A 24,550-nucleotide genomic window follows, 5' to 3' on the forward strand; every position below is an offset into this window, starting at 1 on the left:
CTCTGTTCCCGCACGCTCCTCAGCTTCATTTGAACGCGACTCTCCCAGCCGTTGGATCTCTTGATCATCGCCCATCGCCGTGATAGACAAATATCCGAGCTCAGTGACATGCGTTGATCGCGCTCTCCGCGAAATTTTCACATTGGTGCATATATATCCTAAAAAGATTTAAAGATAACATACGTGTCATCTAAATTTCTGGTATAAAATATACCTTATAATTATTAAAATCTTGGAAAAGAATCCAAATTAACTACTTTTAATTATACTTTAAAATAAAAAAATACTTTTAACTATATTATTTTATTTTATTTTATGTTTAATATGAATAAAAATATAAAAATCTAAGATTCTCTTAATAATTTGGTATAAGGATAAAATTTTAAATAAATATGAGAATATTTGTCTTTGTTTGGATCTCATTAAGTGGTTGTCACGTCATAAAAAATGACAAAAAATCATTCAATAGACATGTCATCACGTTAGTAAAATTAAAATAATAATTTTTTAAAAAAAAATTTTATATTATATGAAATATTTTTTTATTGGTGAATGAAGGATACCGACTATAAAGATAGAATTCAAATATGATTTTTAAAATATTTTTTTAGTATTCTTTCTACTTCTTCAATGTTCATCTCTACGTATTGACTTAAATATCGTAATGATCATATAAGGAGTCGCTCTCAATATCGATCATTACATCAAAATGATAATTTGAGCTCAACACCAAATCGATCATGTTTATAGCCTTCATTATTTACGAATAGAGAGAGTTTATAATTAACACTCGAGTATGAATTTATCATAAACTTAATGTTTGTTTGGAGATAAGTAAGTTCGACAACATATTATGCAAAAAAAATAATTATAATAATGATATATCCAACGAGATTCCTCCGATGTTTAAATCAATATGAGGTTTATAGGATTTGATCTACTGTCCCAACATACTTGAGGCTTTTTATAATGTGATATTTATTTTTGAAGTTTCAGGCTTCCACATTATAAAAAATGGTCAAAAATACTAGAGTCAACTAACAAATACACTACGACAGCAAAAAAAAAAAAAAAATTTACAAATATTTTATATTATATAAAATATTTTTATAACTATAAAAGATGAATATAGACATACCTTTAAGGTTAGATGTTTTCTTTTTACTCCTCCCCTATCCATCTCAAGTATGAAATTGGTTGACAAAACAATATAGTGGAGAGCTCCGAACTTAGATCAAACTTTGCATGTAAAAAATAATTAAAGGTTTAGCACCACATCAAAACCTAAACTCTCCTCAGTTCGGACTCTCAAAGGTGATCACAACATCAAATGAAAACATAAAACCATTGATAATTGAGTTTCAAACCGTTAAATAATTCGAGATATTTACGATAAATAAAAATTTAGAGGTTTAAATACGTCCGTAATCAATGAGTCGTTGAAGATGAATACGTGAGACACGTTAACGACGCGCGGCCACGCCGAACTCATCCCGTGGGCCGTGCTACTGCAACTCGATCCGAAGGCACGTGAATGACACGTGCGTTGAATGACCTTTTTCCTGAGGACGACTTGGAACCCGTCGACCTCGCCCGGTGATTTCTTCTTATCATCCTACGGCCGATTCCAAGGTCGCTTGAGGTTCTGCTCCTGTTGCTCGTCTGTTTGTTGCTCCTCCCGGAGGTGCGATGACCCGGAAGACCCTCGCTTTACGGAATTTATGGTGATTTTTAGTGCAATTTGATGATGATACTTGCTATTTCTTTTTTAGGGCTGAGTTGCAGATGGATCTGGACGAAGAGAAGAACCCTAACGATTCCGATCCCCTTATCTGGAGACAGACCGAATCTTCTCCGTCGCCGGATGGTTTGGACGAGATCAAGGACGACGAGGCGGATGCTAATTCATCTGCGTGCTGCCGCATCTGCCTTGAGAGCGATACCTTCCCAGGTGATCTCATCTTAGCGATTGAACTTTTCTTGCCGTTTTGTTTGCGGAGCTTTCTCGTCAATCTTTCCTTTCTTGTAAATTCATGCTACATTTAGTGTGATATTGTTCTGTTATCGAGAGATGCATCTACAAGCTTTCAAACTAATTATGGTTAGTCCATGGAGATAAACAAAATCCTCAGGGTTTTCCAAATGTAAATTAAGGCCATCAAGTGAATTATACCTTTCATCTCTTTTCCTTTTCATGGAATTTCATGTTAAAAAATGTTACCATTCTTATGACTCATCACAGTATAACTACTGTGGTAACTTAACTATAGGAGTTCCAAACAAGAATGGAACCCATGCTCAGCTAAGAGTAACATAGCACAACTGAGTTATTCTTAAAGATTCTCCATGCTATCATTCGATGTGATATAAGAAATGAAATGCTGAGAGAGCAGAAATGGTTTATTGTACGTTAAATTCATGCTCGGATGTCATGTTAATGTTGGGCCTTTTTAATTTCTTCATGGTACCTATAACCTAATAATTTAATTGTGAAAAACACTCTATCCAATGACCTATCTGATCATTTGGATCCACAAGTTATACTTTTTAACCTGCCCCATATTTGTGGGCTCAGTTTTACAGAAAAATTGACATGGAGAATTTTTATGATGGACTCACGAACAGGCCGAGACCTTGATACTGCTGTCAAGTTCTAAAAATAGCCTCTGTTTGCAGCTGAGATGACTATCAGTAGGATTATATTAATCATGTTACATGAGTTTATAATAACTTCTAAGAAATGCAGTTGTTAGTGGGATTGATTTTATGTTCTTGATTATGACTCAATGGAGAGAAGGCTGTATGCTGGCCTTAGATAGCAACTACATGGTGCTGTTACCTGGTGTAAGTTTTATCTGAATTAGACTTGTGATTGTGAGTTAGATGAAAATATATGACGGGCTTGGCTAACAACTATGTGTTTCCACACATAGTTGCCAATGAATGGGTAACATCGCAATAAGCAGGGCAATCAGCCACAGTGGACAAAAATTGGGAACCCTGGGACTGATCAAAATTTGCCAGTGACTGGGTAACAAAATTACTGGCCCTAGAAAAAAAGAAAAAAAACTGGCCCTAGGAATGTGACTAATGTTCACGACTCTGAGCTTTAGAATAAGAGGAAATATGTCCTGAAAAAGGGTCCTAAAAAACCAGGGATCAGGCGAGATTCCCTTGACAAAATTTACAATTTCCTGTAAATTTACAATTTACACAATGGCTAACAGCTATGTTTTGTTGCTACCTTTGTAGGTATTATCTGACTTAGACTTGTGATTGTAACTAAATGCGAAGACGAAATGAGATTATGATGATGATTAGATTATGATTGTAACTAACAGCTAAGTTGTAGTACTTTCAGAAGTTGGTTAGATTATGATGATGATTAGATTGTCAAACAGACAGAATCAAGGACATTTGTAATTGGGAGATTGCCACTCTAACTAGCAACGAATAGTATGTTAGAAATATAACTTAATGTGCTGACATTCTGTCCGTTATCTTGTAAATTCAAACCTAAGGCTTCGTCTGTTGACTCAAACCTAAGTCTTCATTAAGTTTATGTACACATTTTAATAACATAAGTATGTTTTATAATTATAAATGAACCTAAATAAGCTCAAACCTAAAAGTTTGTGCATATAGCATATTCTGGGCTGTTATTTGGTTTTGTGATAAGCATGTGCCATTTTTGCCATAAGCATGTTTCATCTGCTTGTTAAATGATTGCCCTGCTGGTTGACAGACCTTTGTAAATTGGAAATTTGTATTCATCAGCAAAGGATTACCTTTATTGTTGTTTTATTGTAGGTGATGAGTTGATATCTCCATGCATGTGCAAAGGCACTCAGCAGTTTGTCCACCGGTCATGTCTTGATCATTGGCGTTCAGTGAAGGCAAACTTTATTCCTTATGCTATTATCACATTTAATAATTTTGTTTATCAATGGCATGCCATATCATTTTTATACTTGGTTGTTATTTAAAAACAACAGGCAAATAAATGTGACATCACACCAGATTAGCTACTGTAAGTATTGAGATAGCTTAAACAAACTTGGTTAAATTGTTTTTGTGGGTTTCAGTTTAGTGAAACAGATTGCGGCAGCCCATTAGCTGAACCAAAGGTCTGGTACATTGTGAGTCTTGCCAAGTTTCACTTGGCATATGCTTGGCATATGGAAAGCAAACACGAAAAGTATATCAGCAAATTATTTAAGGAATATGTTCACGGGAAGAATTCTGATATTTAGATGTAGCAACTGAAAATTATACAATCAATCTGGTTGTTGAAAAATTTCAAAGCATTGTGACAATGGGTAAATATATTTGATGATAACAAAACTACCAGCAGCATAGCAGTTTCTCGGAGAAGTTTGAGTTCTGAATGCATGTACTGTCTGTTCATAGGGACAAGGTTATTTGAAGTTGGTTTTATTTGCATTCAAGAACTGAGATAGTCCAGTCCTATTATGATTTTGAAGCCTTAGAAGTCGAATTAAGTTTTTTATTTTTTTGAGATTTATTTTTATCATTATCATCCTGGAGAATCATACAAATTCCTTATAGTTTGCAGTCACTCTATATTACTCATTCGCAGATTAATCTTGCCATATAGAGAAAGAAACATTAAACTATTTTCTTTTTCAATTTAGAGGATACGTTGTTGATTTTTTTATTTGTTGTTTACAGGAAGGATTTGCCTTTTCACACTGCACAACATGTAAGGCTCGGTTCCATCTGCGAGTGGAATTTCTTGAGGACTATTCATGGCGCAAAATAAAGTTCCGGATTTTCGTAGCTAGAGATGTTCTCCTTGTCTTCCTTGCTGTACAAACTGTAAGGGAAAATTTTTTATGCATATATGTCATCCCTGTTGGTCTCAAGAATTCACGTTTCTATTTTTGCTTTCCTTTAAATGGCTGAAAATTTTGACTAAACCTTCTTTTATAATATGCTTCAGATCCATTTTGTCCTTTTTGTCCTTCATAGAAGTTTTGGCATGCCATATCTTATGCTATATTTTTTTTCAATAAATACGGGAACAGATTACAGTTATGTAATGGTTGTTTCTTGGGTTTTTGATAGTTAATAAATTTAGGTTTTTGTTGATATGTTTCACCTTAATCCTAGAGGATTGCATGTAAAACTTTATCACTCATCTAACATGATATAGTGACATTCAAGGAGTATGGACTTTGGTGCTTTAATCATCTCTCGGTCATGGATAGCTAAATGACTGCTCTGTGTGAGTCTTGGTCTAGGTATCTATTGATCAGTTTTCTAGGGTGACAATCCTGTGATTAATCCTCTTGTCAATCTACAGGTCATTGCTACTATTGGTGGTTTTTCCTATTTCCTAGACAAAAATGGGAGCTTCAGGAATTCCTTCAGCGATGGTTGGGACCGCATACTGTCGAAGCATCCAATACCCTTCTATTACTGCATAGGTGATTTTAACATGGTTTGGTCTTAGCAATTAGCAGTTCCTGCAAGATATGTTTTGGAATGTTAGGCAGCATGAAATTGTTCTTGTTCATGAAGGGTTTGCACTTAGATCTTTAAAGTTGAAATTGTGTGATAGATTTAAAAGCTTTTGATCTGACCTTGGTATCATGCCCCTGATCATGTGGGGGCTGCTTTAAGTTGCAACAAATGGATCTTCCATCTTGCAAGGGGCAAATTTAGAGATATCACGGAAAGGTACTTTGCATTTTGGAACACTTGGGAGTGTCAGGTTGTAGCCAAAGTCTCTCATTTATAGTGTAGACACATAATCGCATCATGTATTCTCAAGTATTTGATCTTTGATGTATCTAGTTATACCTTTCTGATCATTCTGTTAAATAATGGTTTGCCGTCCAAGTGTGCTGAATTGATTTCAACTATTTTGTAGAGTGTCCATTGACAGATAGTAGGATGCATCCCTGAGATGCTGTTACTAATGCTTATTTCGCAAATGTTTATTTTTTTATTCATCATGTTAATTTTAATGACATGCTTTTGGATCTTGCAGGTGTCTTGGCATTCTTTGTGCTTCTTGGGTTTTTTGGGCTTATACTGCACTGCTCATCCTTCAACAGCAATGGTCCCTGCATGACTGGTTGTCGAAACTGCTGCTATGGCTGGGGAATACTGGATTGCTTCCCTGCTTCCATGGAGGCTTGCTTTGCATTGGTGGTCATCTTTGTCATTGTATTTGCTATCCTAGGCATCGCCTACGGCTTCCTGGCAGCTACCATGGCCATCCAAACGATTTGGCAGAGGCATTATCACATCCTCACCAAGAGGGAGCTCACCAAGGCAAGAATACTGCTCTGCTGTTAATTTTGATGGTGTAATAATCAATTCGGTGTTTCATTTCTTTATTTGAATCCATCCCATCCTGATCCAGGAATATGTGGTAGAGGACCTTCACGGGTGTTATGCGCCACCAAAAATGGATCCCGAGCATGAAGAACGGTTGAGAGTGCTAAAGCTCCTGTAGGTAGCACCATTACTGTGATTCCACTTGTGCTCCAATAAGAAGAACAAGGGTGTGAAATGTGCTGTTAACACTGGAAAACTTCTCTCTCTCTCTCTCTCTCTCTCTCTCTCTCTCTTCAACTTTTATGGGCGTGCATGTGGTGTACATGATGATGTTTGGTTGTGCGCATATCCGAGTGTAGGTTTCCTTATATTGCACACATGTATATCTGAACTTGTGACAGGATGGTACGAACGAATTGGTCATGTGACTCACGGTTTTTAGTGGTTTATGGTCTCTGTCTTCGAGCCATAATGGAAGCTCTGCATTCTCCTGGCGTTTGGATCCATCACCCCCTAGTTTACTAAGTAATCATATTTTCACCGTGTCTCATCTTCTGATTCAGATTCTTAATAATCTTTTTTTTAATAATTTTATTTTATTTATTTGAAGGAAACTTGAGTTTTTTATGGGGGATTGTTGAAACTTAAAAAAGAGAAAAACCTCAATTCTCCTTTTTACTGTTTGGAGACTTTACAGGGACAGATAGAGGGACTTTTTCCTCAACTCTTTTACTCTCTCCTCATAATTATTATTAAAAAAAAGAAGAAGTAATGTTAGTCTAAATTTTTTACTTGCATTTAGATTTGATAAGTCAAATATATGTTAATATTACTATTCCAACACACTATACTTGAGACCTTATATTCAATTAGAGTTTGAGAAGAATCTAATTGAGAATTCCCACCATCAATCTTCTACAAATGTTTATATGATATCTGAAAATAATGGTTCTAAAACAGCTTCTCGATATTTTTAAGTCATATTGATTTGCTTGCAACTCGGAATCTTCTTAGTAGGTTAGATAGAACGTCCTCTAGTTTTATGACTAACTTTGAGAATAACACCTTATATTATCATAACTTAAATTCATATTCAAGATAGTACTAATGACATCAAGAAATTAATTTTTTTTTTTGTCATCTTTATATATTACACTAACTATAATATCTTTCTGGATTTTGCTTGTTATGTTAGAGTTGATCAAAACTGCCCTCATGTTGGTTGTGATAGAGAAATCCAGAGCGAAATAGGTATATGTAGGAAAGGCTAGAGAGAGAAATATACCCACCCCAGCAATGGACAGTCCCCTTAGCAATATGAGAGATTAAGAGGAAGAGGGAATTTTAAGTGTTTTTTTTTCCGCCTTCGAATCCAACATAGCGTGTGTCAAATCACACTGTACCACAAGTCAAAAAAGGGTTTCATCCAACTATGCTCGCAAAATTTGGTGCTCCTTCCACTTTCAATCGAATCCAAATAGATTGGTGCTCTATCCACTTTCAATCAAATACAAATAGATCGAATTATTTGCGTGTTGATGAGGCCCGATAACCCGAAATAATAAGCCGGAGTCTTCTTATCTCAAACAGGTTGGGTTTGATTTCCGGATCCGTACTCGATAACAAATCTAATACTCGAAATGCCAAGCACGAATCGCTATTAATACAAATAAACTTATTGGATCCGAATTCTATACAAAATCCAACCCGATAACACCCTACCGTAGTCGGGTTCGGTATATCTCGATGGAATTAGTAGCAGGAGAGAGAGAGAGAGAGAGAGAAGAGAGACAGTCATGCGACGGCATCTCCCTATGATCGACTTCTCCGGTGTCAGCATGGCTTGCGCGGGAACGCCGGCCTGGGACGCCGTTCAGGAGCAGGTGATGCCGGCTCTCGAATTCCACGGCTGCTTCGAGGCCGTGTACAACCGGGTCGCCTCCGAGCTCCGCCTTTCCCTCCTGGGGATCGCCAAGGATCTCTTGTCCCTCCCTCTTCAGACCAAGCTCAGGAATACCTCCGATGCGCCCTACGGCGGCTACCTCGGCCAGTTTCCAGGCCTCGCGTACGAGAGCCTCGCCATCAGGGACGCTACCCTTCCCCACGCCATCCCCAACTTCGCCAGCCTCATGTGGCCCAGCGGATCAAACCCCAATTTCTGGTACCGTCTTCTTCTTCTTCTTCTTCTTCTTCTTCTTCTTCTTCTTCTTCTTCTTCTTCTTCTTCTTCCTTCATCGATCGATGTCTCCTGCTGAGCGATGCGATCTCCGACGTGTTGGGTAGCGAGAAGGCGCGCTCGTTCACCGAGCAAGTGGCGGAGTTGGAGGAGATGGTGAGGAGGATGGTGTTGGAGAGCCTGGGCGTGGCGAAGTACGCGGAGGAGCAGATGCAGTCGACGTACTACCTGCTGCGGTTCACGGAGTACGGGGCGGCCGGCGAGTGGGAGGAGGAGAAGAGGAAGCTAGCTCACATGGCGCACCGGGACACGAACATGCTGTCGATCGTGTGCCAGTTGAACGAGGTGGACGGGCTGCAGGTGGAGGCCATGGACGGGGAGTGGCACCTGGCCGCGCCCAGATCGGTCGCTTCCTTCTTCGTCATCGCAGGAGAGGCTTTCCACGTACGGTCGATGATTCCTTGACCTGTTTTGATAATACAAGTTGTCGTATTTAAGCTTAAAACATTCTTCTTCTTCATCAACGCACGTATATTAATTACGTTGGAGTAGGCATGGAGTAACGGGAGGGTGTACGCCCCCATGCACGGCGTCGCCATGGACGGCACAGTAGCGAGATACTCCGCCATCCTGTTTTCGAGGCCTATGAGCGAGCAAACGATCCAAGCCCCAGCGGAGCTCGTGGACGGTGACCGTCCCTCTCTCTTCCGACCTTTCGAGTACGGCGACTTCTTGCACTTCTGCGCCTCTGCGGAGGGCAGAAAGCTAAAGAAGTGCAGACTGAGCGCTTATCGCAGGGAGGAGGACATCACCAAAGAAGATGAAGCATGACGAAGGGTGCATAAACTTGCTTGCGATTTGGCTGCTGAAAGTATTAGTATTATACTATACGTATTGGTTTCCATGTCCGTCTTAGATGTAAATTGGGGGAGTCCTGTTGCTGTAGGGAGGAGAAATATGTTTTCTGGATCTCAGAAAGCCTGTTAGTGGGCAGTGATCTAATGTGTTTCAAAACCAATATCTACGTTTTCTTTTTAATCTTTTAGGTCAAAAACATTTAAAGGCAATATATGAAGTAACAGCCATATGAGTTATCAGCAATTATTTTGAATTGCATCAGAGCAAGATTCAAGCACACCATCTGATTTCCCGAAACTTTAAACAGATAATAAGATGTTTTGATAGCACATTTTTCTGAAGAAGAAACAAATTTCAGTGCCATGTATTATATCACACATGAGATTTGAAATTATGATAAGAGCAATGCTTTCCAAAAGAAAAGTCTCGACTTTGTGACCGTCTTCACTGAGAAAAAAAAGTATTTTAACAATAATATAATTGAAACACAACATTGTACTTGTTATGAATAGTACAACATCAAACCACCACCACGACACAACTAAAGATTTCCAACACAAGTCTGGTATTTCTACAACAACTTGAGGAAGCTTAGACGTAGCAGCCGTTAAACAGATCAGCTGACAATTTATATACCCCAAGCACACAACCACTAGAACAGCCAAAGAACGACAATTCTTTTTTTTTTTTTTTTTCTCTGTAGTTGCACAGCTGATGAGTGGAAGTATATTTGTTTACAAGGAAACATAGTGGTGCCAATGAGAAAGAATGATCGATATTAACTCGACCATTTCGATACCTCTAGGCCGACCCAAACTCCGAAAACCACTTCTCGTGGCGTTCTATATCAGCACTAGAAACACTCCTCTGGACTTTTGTCAGAGCTTCTTCGAAGTCACACATAGCCACAGGGTCCTTTGAGATCTCTTCTTTTGCCATGTTCTTGATCTCATCCCTTGTCTTGCCAGCAATTTTGCGCCTCATACCATTCAATGAAGCATCACGACAAACGTTCGTGAGATCATCTCCACTGTAACCTTCTGTTCGACGGGCCACTTCATCGATGTCTACATCTGGAGCTACCTATGGTAGTAGTTAAAGAGAAATAAAGGTGAAAAACAAGCATAACTAACTAGAATCAAGCATGATTTCAGTCTATATTAAGTCATCAGACTCAATAACTTCAGTTTCTTTGAACACCCTAAATTGGACTCTTAATTTTTCCTTCAGTAGTGGAAGCATTCAGACAATTGCTATCATCCCTCAATGATAAGGGAAAGAAAATAGTAAACTAAAGGCAAAGTCAACTAGCATGTCATTGCTTGCTCGTCACCTAACTATGTCTCAGCATTGCTGGCACAGTTTGGCACATGCCAACTATCATGGACAGAGAAAGTGAGACCAACCAGACCACACGAGCTCATATTCTTAAATTCTAACTAGGATAATATAGTCCCTAAATGAGTAATATAAATGGTGTGTACATAGACTCATAATAGGCAATGAGACGAGAAATTATGAACATTCCAGATAACCATACCTCAACAGTTCTTAAATTGATCTTTATAAGCTCCTTTCGACTTTCAAAATTAGGAAGAGGTATATAAATCCTCTTTTCCAGCCGCCTCCTGCATTAGTCCAACGAAAGAAAGATCAGGAAGGGAAGGTAGAAGGTAGTTTGTCAAGGGCGGCTATATATTCAGCAAGATAAATAAGATGGTAGAAACAGTATGCAGATTATCAAATGAGAGCTACAGAACAAAATCTTCAGGAATATGCAAGTATGCCTCACCTAAGTGCCTCATCTATGTCCCAGGGGAAATTGGTAGCCGCCAAAACCATCACTATTTTCTTTTGACCATCTTCACCAGTAGAGCTATTGTTGACACCATCAATTTGAACTAGGAGTTCAGACTTCACTCTTCTAGATGACTCATGCTCACCTGAAGCCCTGGAAAACAATGAGTTTAAAATTGGCATGCCTCTATTGCATTTAAAAAATTAAGATTGAACCCAAAATGTTATCATTAGACCATTTGTCACAGCAGAGAACTTCAAAATGTAAAACAAAGCAAGAATATGTATCAATCTCTCTCTTTCATCAGCATGTTATTATCAAAATTAATAACAAACTAATGTCAAGTTTAACATAATAGCACAGAGAATTGCACAGATGAGGCATACATACCCCCGAGAATTGCACAGAGAATCAATTTCATCGATAAAAATTGTACTTGGAGCGTAGGCTCTTGCAAGATCAAACAGGCAACGCACCATCCTCTCACTCTCTCCACGCCATTTTGAAGCCAGTGTAGCAGAAGAAACATTGAAGAATGTTGTACCGCATTCTGTAGCTACAGCCTTTGCCAAAAGTGTCTTTCCGGTACCGGGTGGACCAAACATAAGGACACCTTTCCAAGGCCGTCGAATCCCCTAGAGATGACAGGACAATTTGGATAACCTTGCACATGGCATTCTCTTAATAGCATAATTCAGCAGCACTACACAACATATTACTGAACTGTGATGTTAATGAACTACACATCAAAACTTCAAATGCCATGGAACACTTTGAACACTATGATCGCTGATGTCACAAAGAGTTGGGACTATCGCAGTTTTATGAGGCTACTGTAAGATAAGCTATGATGCTGTACACATGAACCAGCTGGCCTTCCAGCTTTTCTTGGCCATCCCCACTTCACAGAGTTGCCAATATTTTGGAACCAATCAGCTCAATTGTCAATTTGCGAGTACAGAATACAGATCTCAAACCTGACTCTTTACTAAAGGATTCACCATAACAACTAATGTTCTTGTTCTCTTTTATTTTTTATTTTTTGGTCTCATGTTTTTTCAAGTAAAGATTTATGTTATGAACTTTACAAGAACAAAAGCATCCATTCTTAGACCTCCACAACAGAAAAGAAGGTTCGAAAAATAGTGTTCTTCGGACCAACTACTGTTATCGAACAAGATGAAACGAGAAAATTGGATGGACAACTGGAAGGGAAAATGGTGATCAACAAACTTCTTAAAAGAAAGGAAAACACAAACAAAAACTTGTATGTTTCTATCTTTAGAAGTACAAAAAAAAAAAATGCCAAACACACCCAAACTTATCATGGCTCCCGAATGGAAGTATACACATTCCAGAAAATACACTTGATAGTTGGTTTCAAGCACAATGTTAGCACAGGGACTCAAAGAAATATTCCCTCTTAGATATCATTATTTGGGCATATCAGGGCATAGACAAGCAGGAAGGTTGTCCAAGTCAGACATGTCACCTATAGAAAAGCATGTTTTTTAAAAATATATTGGCCCCTAGGGAAATTATAGGAGTTAGAATAAGGAACTTGGAAGTGATCTCTATCAGATATCTGTGTCAAAGCTAGTTCTTTTTTTCTTTTTTTTTTGTGAAAAGAATGTTGAATATAAAACAGAGCTCCAGAAAATAAACTGAACTTAAGGCAGTGGTTTGTTTCTCATGGCATCAAAATCTTGCATAATCCACTTTCCAATATGTAACACTTCTGTAAATTGCAAAATTAAACAGGACCAATGGAACTCAGCAGCTCCAGAGAAGCATTTGCTGGGAGGTTTGTCAGAGATGGAAGCTTTGTAAGGTCACAACTGATCAATATTTTTGTTGAAGCTAGGAGGGACTTTTCTTCTTTTAAAAGAATGTTGAATCTGGAAGGTTGAACATAAAGCAAGCAAAAGTCCAGAATATTAACCAAACTGAAGCTAATTGTTTGTTTCTCATGGTGTCAACCATGCAAGATCCACTTTCTATTGTGTAACAATTTTGTAAAACACAGTTGAATACGACACATGAAACTTGATAGTTCCAAAAAAGCATTTTTGCTGGAAGGTCTGTAAGATGGATAATTTGGGAGGTCAAATTTGAACAGTATTGGTCAAGAGTAGCCAAAATCATGAGCAATAACATCTCAAAATGTGAGGTAAGTCACCCTTTCCAAGAATCAAACAGACATTCATTACTCTAGTAACAAGGCAAGGGCAACAGCTAAAGAATAGCTTTATGAACAATCCTCATGACTTATGACCTCTATGATGATGCTTTTGGTTCTTTTTATTCTGTGGAACAATGATTGAAATTAACCACAAGCTATATACTTCATAAATGAATTAGTTAGCAGAATGATACGAATTTATAGGTGAAAACATCATCGCGAAAAGAGCACATATACCAAACTGGATTATGCATAAATATTTCATAGGTAGCATTAGCCAGTTATTAAATATTTAAGTAGCATAAATATGCTTCCCACCATAACAACTTCCTTAGGATAAAGGATAGGAGGAAATTTTAGATCAAACACTCTTATAGTTAGTATTGGTTAGAAGTACCTGAAAATACTCGGGCATCCATAGAGGAAGAACTACAGCTTCCTCTAGGAGTCTTTTGGCTTCGCTGAGTCCTGCAACATCATCCCATCTCACACCAGGACTAGTCTCCAAGACATCCCTTTCAAGCATTGCAGCCAAGTCTGCATCAGGTCCTTCATACTGTCCCTTTTTTGGCTTTGCTTCTTCTGCATCACCATTCTGTAATGATTTAAGGTAATCAATGACAAAAAATAAGACAAGCCTAACACAAGTCACAGAACCACAGCAATGATTTCTCATGCATTTGTAGTCTAGTAAAATAATTGACAACTTATGAAAACAGAAAAAAAAAACAAATTGTGGGTGTTTTCAAAAGCTAACAGGCACTCAACTAAAACATAAACACGAGATAGAACTTGACTTTTCTTACATTTTAATGAAAATTTCTTAGCCAAAGCGGTTGAATAAAATTAAAATGAATTATGTTTTAACTTGCTAGCTTAGTTAAACTGTTATCGTCCATGCAATACATTATGGCTTCTCAGTCTAATGGTCTAGCAATACCCAAGAGATATACATATCTCAATACTCAAAATGAGCAAGAATTTCATCTGTTTGTTCACATACGTTACTAAAGACTGTTACAATGGCACACTAAATGAGGATAATGATTTAGAATACTTAGGTTTAAGTCAATGTCACACTATCAAGTACATGCAGAAATAAAAAATAAGCAATATATTGAGTCCCTAATTTTGCTATGGCATGCATATGCATTTTCTACTAGCTGCTATTATCCCAGTGTCCCATCACAAAAAACCCTATAGAAGGCTATCATTTTGCTGGCAGGAAGTATAAAGCTAATTTTTAAATCTGGAACTTCTAAGATCCAAAAATAGATGCTTGTGAAATGCACACAGAATAGAGAGATAAATGGACATACAATCAGGTTGATTTGAAAATGACATTTATTTCTTATCAAAGAAATTTGGATGGGTTCCTAAGAATGACAAACCAGAAGGAAAACATTATCTTATGTAAGATGAATGACATATTTCACTTTTATTGAACATGTAAATCATCAAGAATTTTGTGATTTCTAAGAAGCATTTTCAGGACAAGGACGCTACCAATTAGAAGCTATCATGAATATAAGATAAGAGGTACAACCTATTTACTCATACCTGTGCATCTGGCTTGCTAGAGCTGGATTTTCCTTTCTTTCCACTGGCAGCTGATGATCTGGCAGTTGAACTACTTTTACCCGAGCTGGCCTTAGCACCACGCCCAACAGTTCCTGCCCTGGAAGAACCACGTGCCCAAGTACCATCTTGAGAGGACTTCCTCATGCCAGTTTGGGTGGTCCTTGTGGGCCTTCTGTTCTGTGTGTCTCGGCTTGGTGGTCTCCAAACATCTGGATCATCCGAGGCACCTGAAGAAGCTGGGTACTCATCCAGTGGTTGGAAAACAAAGGAGGATTTAACAGATATCGGGGGTGAAGAGGACCTCCTGGTCCCTGGAATTTCCTTGAAAGCCCTTAATTCAGCATCCAATTGTTTGACAATGCCAACCTCCTCGGAAATAGCCTTCTTACAATTCATCCATTTTGCACGAATTTCAGTGTCATCCAGAGTGCTCAGATGCCTGTAAGCAAAGATTAGGAAGACTGTATATTGGAAGGTAGGCATCAAAAGTTTCAAAAACTAATATCTTATTCATTCTAAAGGAGGGAACCAGTATAGCTGACTTGATATTTTTGGTGATAGTGATGATAATGACCTCCATCCAGTAATAAGAATAAAGCACAAGGACAGACAATGTACTTTCCTAATTCTAAACTGGAAGCTCAATCACAGCCTCCCTTCTATAAAAATCCCCCATTCTCCAAAATGTTTCATCGTGAAAACATTTTGTGAGGCTTACAGTTTCCATGAAGGCTTGAAACTGTCAAAGAATGACATGCCAAGCTTGACGTAAATTAGTGATCAGTTGTGACCTAAATGTGCGACCGGTCTTCTTCCGATAGTTTCATCCCAACGTGAGAGATCATAGAATAATTAATATTTTCCTAATTCTAAACTGGAAGCTCAATCACAGCCGCCCTTATATAAAGATCCCACATAATTCTCCAAAATGTTTTCATTGTGAAAACATTTTGTGAGGCTTACAGTTTCCATGCAGGCTTGAAACTGTCAAAGAATCACATGCCAAGCTTGACATAAATTAGTGATCAGTTGCGACCCAAATGTGTGACCAGTTTTCTTCCAATAGTTTCATCCCAAAGTGACAGAGCATAGAAGAATTTAGTTAAAATCAAAATGGTATGCCACTATATTATTTATGCCGAACCTCATTAATAAGCAAGAAACATACTGTTGAAAAGGGTGAAAAGAAGGCCTATAAATGCACGGAACACTATTTTGTGGACTGAGATGGTAATTGAGGTCCACCTAAGCTTCAGGAACATAATCAGTGGCTTCGAGTAAGTCGAAGCAAAAGATAGTTTATAAACACAAATTACATGTTTTAGTAAGAATAAAAAAAATCAAATCTGTTAAATTTATATTTGTTAAATCATATCTGTTAAAAATATTTATAAATATATTGTTAACTTGAATAGTATTTTTTTGAAAAAAATATTAAGCATGTAAACACAACTACGCTTTATGGATAATAATGTTTAGAAAATAGGAAAAACATAAACAAAATATTAGTTTCATTGATATAAGAATGCTGAGATGGCCATGGCGAGTTACCAGAAAACATTTTATAAAAACAAGAAATATTAACATTCATGAACAGTTGGGAGTAATTGTAATCGAGGATAAATTGTGAAATATGGTTTATGATGGAATAGACATGACCGAAGAAGATCAATAGATGACTAGTTATGATTGATGTGCCAATTAAATTGGCCATGAGGGGTGAGTTAGAGGAAGACCTAAGGAACAATTAAATGATTCGATTACCCTCAGTTTGACTAGTGAAGTATTGATACTGCCCTCGATATAGATTAATGTTGAAAAAGATCTATATAGCTAACTCAAAAACTTGGGACCTTATGTCTATGGAAGTAATTCATTCAAGCAATTGAATATGTGGACTTTGCCTCATAAACCAATTATGGTTAAACCAAAAATTGAAGTTTAGAAGTCTCAAAATTAATTTGATTTTACACATAAAAGTTGTTTTTGTCTCATTTCGGTGAATCATAGAACTCACTGCTAATAGGTTTAATGATAATACGATTGCTTTTTATTATTTAATGATCTAGAAATGGGATGATCAATCTGACCATGATCCTCATCAAACTAGGGACAATCAGACAAACCTAAGATGTTCGATGGTCACGCATTCATTAAACGAGTAAAAGACAACGTAGAACCAACAAACCTAACTTGAACAGGTTCAATTCAAGATGGAGATTGGGCAACTTTCTGAAATTAAAAGTTTACGAACGGTGAGAGAAATACATTGCGATGGGAAGGGCAAGATTCAACATCAAGTCCTCGGATCGCGCTTGACAGGGCAGAAATCGGAAGGCGGGAGGAGGAGAAGCTGCTTACTTGTTGATCTGGGCGATGGCACCATCGAAGAAGATGATGGAGGTGTCATAGAGGCCCTCAAGAGCGTACTCCCGCGCGAGCTTGAGGTGATCTTGGAGCCCCGCTAGGGTTCCGGCCATCGTCGAGATCTACCTTCCTTAGGGCTGGGGAAAGAAGGAGAAGAGAAGAGAGTCTTTCATTCGTACTCTCGCCTGTTTAAAATGAAGTTTGGGATAATAAATAAATGGATATGGTTAAGAGTCTCGAGCCCCCAAAAAAATGAATCTTTTCTTTTTTTTTCTTCTTTTTATTATCACAAAATTTTGTTATGATAAAAATAATAAAAAATTAGTATTTATAATCTTATTTTTTTTAAAAAAATAATACTCCTAAACTATTCCTTTTTTTTATTTATATTTAAGAACCTATACAACCAAATAGGAAGGATCTATGTCAATTATAATATTTTTGATACCTCCACAAAAACACTATAAGTCTATTAAAAAAATAACGTACCACTTTACTCCCTTTGATCTTATACATATATACATATATATATATATATATATATATATATATATATATATATATATATATATATATATATATATATATATATATATATATATATACAAAATAAAACTGTCCTTCATTGTTGATAGATATACAATTTTGCGTTATAATTGTTGATAGATATACAATTATAAACTTGAGTGGATGATTGGTGTTACACAATCTATCATCAATTTTGTAGTTATAATTGTTGGAACAATCCTCTGTGTTTGTCGTTCTAGATTAGATATGAAACCCATCCACCATACAAGCAAAGGTATTTAAGACACGACGTTGTTGTTATCATCATTATTGGTTTTATTTAAATCTCTTGCTGAATCATTGATCCTAAACTCGCCAACTTCCAAAAAATTCGAGACAGATGTGTTGTCTAAAACTGTTAAACCAAGAATTTAGCATCATACTAATGCAGCAAAACGAAGATCGCTATACTATACAACCGCTCGTGCGAGCTCGAGAGCTCTCTTCGCAAGCAAAACTGAGCGCCCGCTCTCGATGAACACCAATCATCTAATATGTCGGTGCGGCCACCCCCTTCTTCATGGTTATCTTTGCTCTCGTGATCACTTGTCGCCACGAGCCCATCGACGTCTACGTCGTGTTGCTCCCCATCGTTCTCACAAGAACTATAGAATGATAATATTTACGCGTGATCCTCAGCTTCATAAATCATATATCTCACTGTTCACTCTTTAGTTGTAGCTCTAACTGATGTGTGACATCGTCGTCTTTGTCATTCCTCGTCTTCTATTTAACAAAAACTATTTTTTCATTATTCTCTTCCAAACTTTCAAAACAAATAGTATCATAACTCATTATGATGTTTGTCTTAGCAATAGAAGTCATAGACTACCTTTTAGAATATCTTCCATATTCTAAACAATTTGAAATTATTTACACCGATGTTTTGGGTATTTCCCTAACTACTTCTTTTAATAATTTTAGATTTTATGTTATTAATTATTTTACTAAGTACATATATTATATCCTCTCAATCATAAATCTAAAGTTTTCACAATCTTTACACACTTTAAAAAGTTAGTCGAGAACTACTTCCAATCTACAATTAAAATAGTTTACTTTGATGGCGGAGGTGAATATCAAGTCCTAACATTCTGTCTCTCATCTGTGGTATACAACATCTCAAGTCACTCCCATACAACATCTCAAGTCACTCCCATATATTCCTCAACTAGTTGGCTCTACCGAACGCAAATATCGATATATAGTTAAAACTGATCCCACCCTTCTATACCAAACCTCCATACCATCAACCTTTTGGTCAGCAACCTTTCATAATGGAGTCTGCCTTATTAATTACATACTCACTCTAGTTCTACAATATCAATTACAATTTGAAAAACTATTTCACAAAATCTTAAACTTTCAAAAACTCAAAATATTTGGTTATTTATGTTATCCATGGCTACGCCCCTATGCTTCACCTAAGATAACATCAAGATCCAAGCCTTACATCTTCATAAGGTACTATATTGAACATAATTCTTTCCGATGTCATGATCTCCAAATTCAAAAAGTTTTTATATCATACCATATCATTTTTGTGGAGTCTACTTTTCCCTTCCAAAATCATGGGTCTCTAGTCATGCAAGCCATTCCAACAATCATACATCACTGGAGTATATCTCAGACCCTGTCAAACAAATCTCTCATAACACCATTCAGTCCTTCCCATTAGGATACGCACTCTGCTCCTCACTCTCACCACTACTTCTCCACTTACTTCTTCGTAAGTTCACCCTATTGATGAAGCACTACCCTCAAAGGACCTAGTGTCATTGAAGTGCCTCAACCTAACTAGGTACATGTTAGTGACTCTCTATCGATACTTATACCTACCATAAAACCTAATAATTTTATCGCACTTGGACATCTCATGACATCATACTCCAAAAGTAACATTTTCACACTACATCAAGTCATTGACCTTCATATTATCACAAACTCTCCACCTGAGCCCATTGAACTCGACACCATCACTCAAGCTCAAAAATCTCTACAATGGTGCAAAGCCATGTGTGAAGAATATGATATTATACTCCATAATTCTGTTAAGACCATGACGACACTGGGTGGGGGGGGGGGTGAATTAATGCTTACGTAAAAACGTTGGTTCGAAAATTCTCGTTCGATGAAAATTGATCAGAAAGATAAGTTTAACTTGAAAGTGTACAAAAGTGTAGTGAAAGTAAGAAATCAGTTTGTAATGAAAATGAAATGCTTAAAGTAAATGCAAACCGGAGTACACAAGATTTATAGTGGTTTGGTCATCGTGACTTACGTTTATTCTCGATTCCTCTTCACTCGAGACTACCGGCTTCCACTATCGACTTCCTTTCTAATAGGTGAATATCAACTACCCTTACACTCTTTCTTCTTTTCACAGGTTTACGAGAGAACCTTTACACCCCTCTTTTATATGTGTTCCCTCACACACCTCCCTTAGGACTATCACTAAGCGCTTAAGGAGGGACTCTAAACTTAAAAGAGTTTACAACTTTGGAATCACAGAGTTTTTGCTCTATTTTCATGTGTATTCCAAGCAGGAATTTGTGGGGTATTTATAGACCCCAAATGACTTCAAAACTTGGAACCAAAATTCAAATTCTTAGTTTTTCAGGGTACTGGTGGTACGTCGCCAATACTGGGTGGTACCACTGTCTGCCAGTCTGACATTGGGAGATACTACCGCTTAGTCTGACGGTACTACCACTTGACACCTTGACAGTGGGTGGTACCACCGCTAGTCTGACGGTATCACCATCTGACATAGTCTTAAAAACTGTGTCTGGGTAGTATCAACATTAGACCTTGTTTCAAGACACTGAATGGGCCAAACATGTCCAATTCAACCCTGATTCAAGCTCAATTGGCTCTAATTGAGTTAGCATTATTTAATCGTAATACCATATCTAAACTAACTCAATTTAGATAATTATTACAAAGCATTGATCACATGTTGTCCGACATATCATTTGTCAACTAGCAAAATCTCTCACGAAGCTTCTGGCCCATAAAATATTTTTATTGTATCGATCCAAGATCATCTTGACAATAACTTAATCTTGTGGGAGCATGATAGAAAATAAGATTTTTATAATTAATTAATAAAATCTCTCTTAATTAATTGATCTTGATAAAAAAAAAATTCTCTAAAGTATATAAATATAATTCACGTCAATAAAACTTAATAAGTCTTTCTTGAACAACAAAAACAAAGGACCGATACACACACGAGAATGAGCTCGTGCAATTACCGAGTCTTTATTCACATGTTCGGAGAATTATTCTTGCACGCATCACGATCTTGTGTTGTCAACACGTCGTCAATGATGCCACCTAGAAATCAAACGATGGCTCACGAGGAGGCCATCTCCTCGTGGGAGACGAGAGGCTGCATCCGTTTCAGGAGCAGATCGAAGTCGTCTTGCGTCTTGATGAGGCTGAGGCGCGTGTAGCGGCTATCTGCTTCGAACAGTGCGCCGGAGCGTGAGATGATGCTCCCCTTCCTGAGCGCTTCATGGCAGTCGTCCTCTTCCTTCCACTCGCACTTCAACCAAGCATAAGCTGCATAACAGATCCAATGTTAGTGAACTTCGAGGATACTGTGATCTTCTTCCTCGTTCGCTCGAGAGGGGGCATTGCCTGGAGAAGGGTCTCGGATCGTTCTGAAGTAGTTGCAGTAGCGAGCAGAGTGTTGCTGAAGCGAGAAGCGGCTCGAGGAGGAGACGAGCTCATTCAGCTTGCTCCACCTCGCCTTCAGCGTCCTGTAACCGAACTCGAAGATGTCACCTTTTCCTCCCTTCTCCGCTATCATGACCTTGATCAGCTTCAGGACTCTCAGGTGGGTGTCGCGAGAGACGCCCATGGTGTTCAACGACAAGTAATTTGCGGTCCTCTCGAAGACTCCCTCGTCCTTGATCACCGCCCACCTGCGTTCAAGATTTGGAGTTCAGCAAGCGTCTTGGCGTTGCTGATAAGAGAAGGGACGTGCGTACCCAAACCTACTTCCGGCATGGCCGGAGATCTTGGAGTTGGTGAAGAGCATCACGTCTTCATCTGCCGGGTCCAGAATTGGCGAGTAATGAGGCCAGTAGTAGGCGTAATCGAAGATGACGGCTGAGCTCCCGAGAACTGGCTGCTTGAACAGCCCATCGGGATTGTTTGGCGAAGTGACGAATTCGATAAAGTTCGTCGCCGACGAGACCGATGCGTTCGCCCAGCTAGACGTCGTCCCTCTCCATCCATACGCTCTCGTTTCGAACAGGTTGGTCTGCTTCTTGTAGAACTGACAACGAAAGCCATGACATCGATCGTCGAGAAGTAAGAGAAGGGTTCCGAGCAATCAGCCCGCATCAACAGATGGAAATGTATACTGACCGGGTAGTAGGGAACCGAAGCGACGACGCTGGCGGGGGAGGAGGAGGCGTTGCTCGGAGAGAGCGCGTAGACCAGAGCGTTGATGAGCTGGGCCGATCCCGATCCGAAGACGATGAACTTGCCGTCGGTGACGGCGTTGCCCACCACCTTATGGAGGATGCGGATGTGCTTCTCGAGCTCGATGGAGATGTAGTCTTTGCCGTCGGTGGAGTAACTCATGCGATGCCACCCTGAGATCACCACCGCGCTGCTCGCAGCTTGCTGCTGCCAGTATGCTTCCAAGAACATCGGATCCCCGCTGAAAAGGAAGACACAGATCAATTACCGATCGCCTCATGACCAAGTAAAACTCATTGAGAAAAAGAATTCATCAAGATATGAGTTGGATTTTCTTGTTCTGCTGCAGACAATTCTATGCATATAATAAAAGGTTAAATTCTTTGTATCATTTCATCCACTAATTTAATTTAATCGTTGGAGGAACATAGTCGACGACATCTCTTCTAAATTTAGGTCCTCATGAGATATTAGAACATGAGAGCCATTGCTTCAGATATTTACCAACATATTGGACAGAATAATCAATCACCTCGATGATGATCACACCACTATCACAAACTAACAACGGTATACATCCAATATAATAACGGATAATCCAATCGAAGTACTTATCGGATGTCTAACGTCACCAATGGAAGAATTCCCACGTGTCCTTTTCTTTCCTCGAGAAAAGTTTTTGGTCACGTTGGCATCGCTTGCACGACACTTACACTTGATTGCTTGACAGCCAAGTATTCCAAAGCAAAGGACAATTATTCCGACATAGCGGAGTCAAGAAAATGGACATTGTACTCGATAGAAATAAATATAAAATAATAATTTTATTATATATATATATATATATCATTTGAACATATAATTAAAAATAAAATCTTTAAAGCACACCTTACTGTACATGGCTTCGCTCGATCATATACCAGGGCCTTATGACCCGGGATGCAAAGAATCCGCACCACACATCAGAGTGTGATGCGAATCTAAAGAAGAGTGAGGCCCCATAATCCAGGTTAGATTAATCACTACTCAAACTTGATAACATCCCAAGAACACTAGAGAGTAATCCATTTAGCAGCCACATAGTATAAGAATTACTAACATCATACTGCACCTAAACCTTAATTCACTGATGAACAAGCGACGAGTCATGAAACGACTCAAATCCGATAGAAACCTACAGATTTCTCTCTCTTCGTTTCTCACTCGATCGGACAAGGCACTGAATCTTCTCCACTTTAAACTTTATCTCTCTAGTGTTCGAATTATTGTTGTGTGGAGTGAAACATAAGCGGCGCAGTCACCATAATCCACATGCCATTAAAAAGAGCCTTAACTTTGTCTCTCCAGCGATACTACTACGCAGTGACCATAATCTCCAGGCCATAAAGAGAGCGTGGGACCGACATAGATATTTATTGGATCAGCCACGGAGAGATGGTTTACCTGTCGACGTCGGCAGGGCAGTCGTGCAGCAGCTGGGAGCAGTCGCTGCCGTAGTAGCACTTGTTGCATTCGCAGACGGGGAGTCCGCCGCCGGCCAGTACGCCATCCAGGAAGGCGCGGCCGTGGCCGGAGCAGTTGATGGCGGCGACCGCCTCGGCCTCCGTGGCTGCCGAACCGGTCCACCCGAGAGACGGCGGCCGCTGGTGGTGGTGGTGGTGGTGGAGGAAGAGGCAGAAGTAGAAGTAGGCGTTTAGGAAGAGGGAAGAGAAGAGAACGAGCAGGAGCTTCATCCCTGCAGGCTTCCCTTCTCTTGGCTCTTCCGTATGACTCTCTCTTTCCCCTCGACGAAAGATAATAGGAAGTCGGGCACATGGTCTTCTTGATATGTCTAATCTACATAGAGGCGATAGGTTGATCGGTCGCCAATTAATGTGGACCACTGTAGTTTCTTGATTGCTCGAGGAGAAATATGGTTACACCCCAGCAAATCAAACCCTTTAATCGTAAGTGGTAGCATAAAGATATATTATTATTAAAAATAAAAAAAATTAATATTAAAATCTAAAATTAAATAATAATATATCTAAATATTACATATTTTGATATTATTTAGAAAATCTTTTCTCTGATCTATCGATGTTAATCTATAATAACGATCTACGATGAGAACTAGATTCGTCTTCTCTTCTCATTTTATCTTCGGAGAGAAGATATATAATATTTCAATTATGTCATGTATTTACACTACTAGCATATTTAGATATTCATATATTTAATTATTATATATTTATTGGATCATCGTCATTAGTTCATAAAAGATCTTATTTATTTA

General features: G+C 38.5%; 4 protein-coding genes across 4 annotated transcripts; 2 read left to right on the forward strand and 2 right to left on the reverse strand.

Moving 5' to 3' along the window:
• The first annotated feature begins 1,527 nt into the window (after positions 1-1,527).
• Positions 1,528-6,677, forward strand: LOC135609361 (uncharacterized). Its single transcript, XM_065102541.1, has 7 exons — positions 1,528-1,684; positions 1,773-1,951; positions 3,811-3,896; positions 4,693-4,839; positions 5,327-5,450; positions 6,017-6,303; positions 6,395-6,677. The coding sequence occupies exons 1-7, from the start codon at positions 1,551-1,553 to the stop codon at positions 6,485-6,487; spliced, it is 1,050 nt and encodes a 349-aa protein (XP_064958613.1). The 5' UTR covers positions 1,528-1,550; the 3' UTR covers positions 6,488-6,677.
• Positions 6,678-8,079: 1,402 nt separating this feature from the next.
• On the forward strand, positions 8,080-9,505 carry LOC135608867 (probable 2-oxoglutarate-dependent dioxygenase AOP1). The gene is made up of 3 exons (XM_065101916.1): positions 8,080-8,470; positions 8,593-8,929; positions 9,038-9,505. Exons 1-3 carry the CDS (start codon positions 8,106-8,108, stop codon positions 9,314-9,316), a joined length of 981 nt encoding a protein of 326 aa, XP_064957988.1. The 5' UTR covers positions 8,080-8,105; the 3' UTR covers positions 9,317-9,505.
• Positions 9,506-9,791: 286 nt separating this feature from the next.
• On the reverse strand, positions 9,792-17,464 carry LOC103980402 (katanin p60 ATPase-containing subunit A1). Its single transcript, XM_009396801.3, has 7 exons — positions 17,266-17,464; positions 14,884-15,343; positions 13,721-13,918; positions 11,532-11,776; positions 11,136-11,294; positions 10,884-10,971; positions 9,792-10,426 (listed from the first exon to the last, which is right to left on the reverse strand). The coding sequence occupies exons 1-7, from the start codon at positions 17,382-17,384 to the stop codon at positions 10,145-10,147; spliced, it is 1,551 nt and encodes a 516-aa protein (XP_009395076.1). The 5' UTR covers positions 17,385-17,464; the 3' UTR covers positions 9,792-10,144.
• A 3,536-nt stretch (positions 17,465-21,000) lies between these two features.
• Positions 21,001-24,102, reverse strand: LOC103980401 (tryptophan aminotransferase-related protein 4). Its single transcript, XM_009396800.3, has 5 exons — positions 23,719-24,102; positions 22,219-22,516; positions 21,837-22,126; positions 21,484-21,770; positions 21,001-21,405 (listed from the first exon to the last, which is right to left on the reverse strand). The coding sequence occupies exons 1-5, from the start codon at positions 24,006-24,008 to the stop codon at positions 21,197-21,199; spliced, it is 1,374 nt and encodes a 457-aa protein (XP_009395075.2). The 5' UTR covers positions 24,009-24,102; the 3' UTR covers positions 21,001-21,196.
• Positions 24,103-24,550: the final 448 nt, after the last annotated feature.

Source organism: Musa acuminata, chromosome BXJ2-4 (assembly GCF_036884655.1).
Source record: "Musa acuminata AAA Group cultivar baxijiao chromosome BXJ2-4, Cavendish_Baxijiao_AAA, whole genome shotgun sequence".
NCBI classification, from domain to species: domain Eukaryota; kingdom Viridiplantae; phylum Streptophyta; class Magnoliopsida; order Zingiberales; family Musaceae; genus Musa; species Musa acuminata.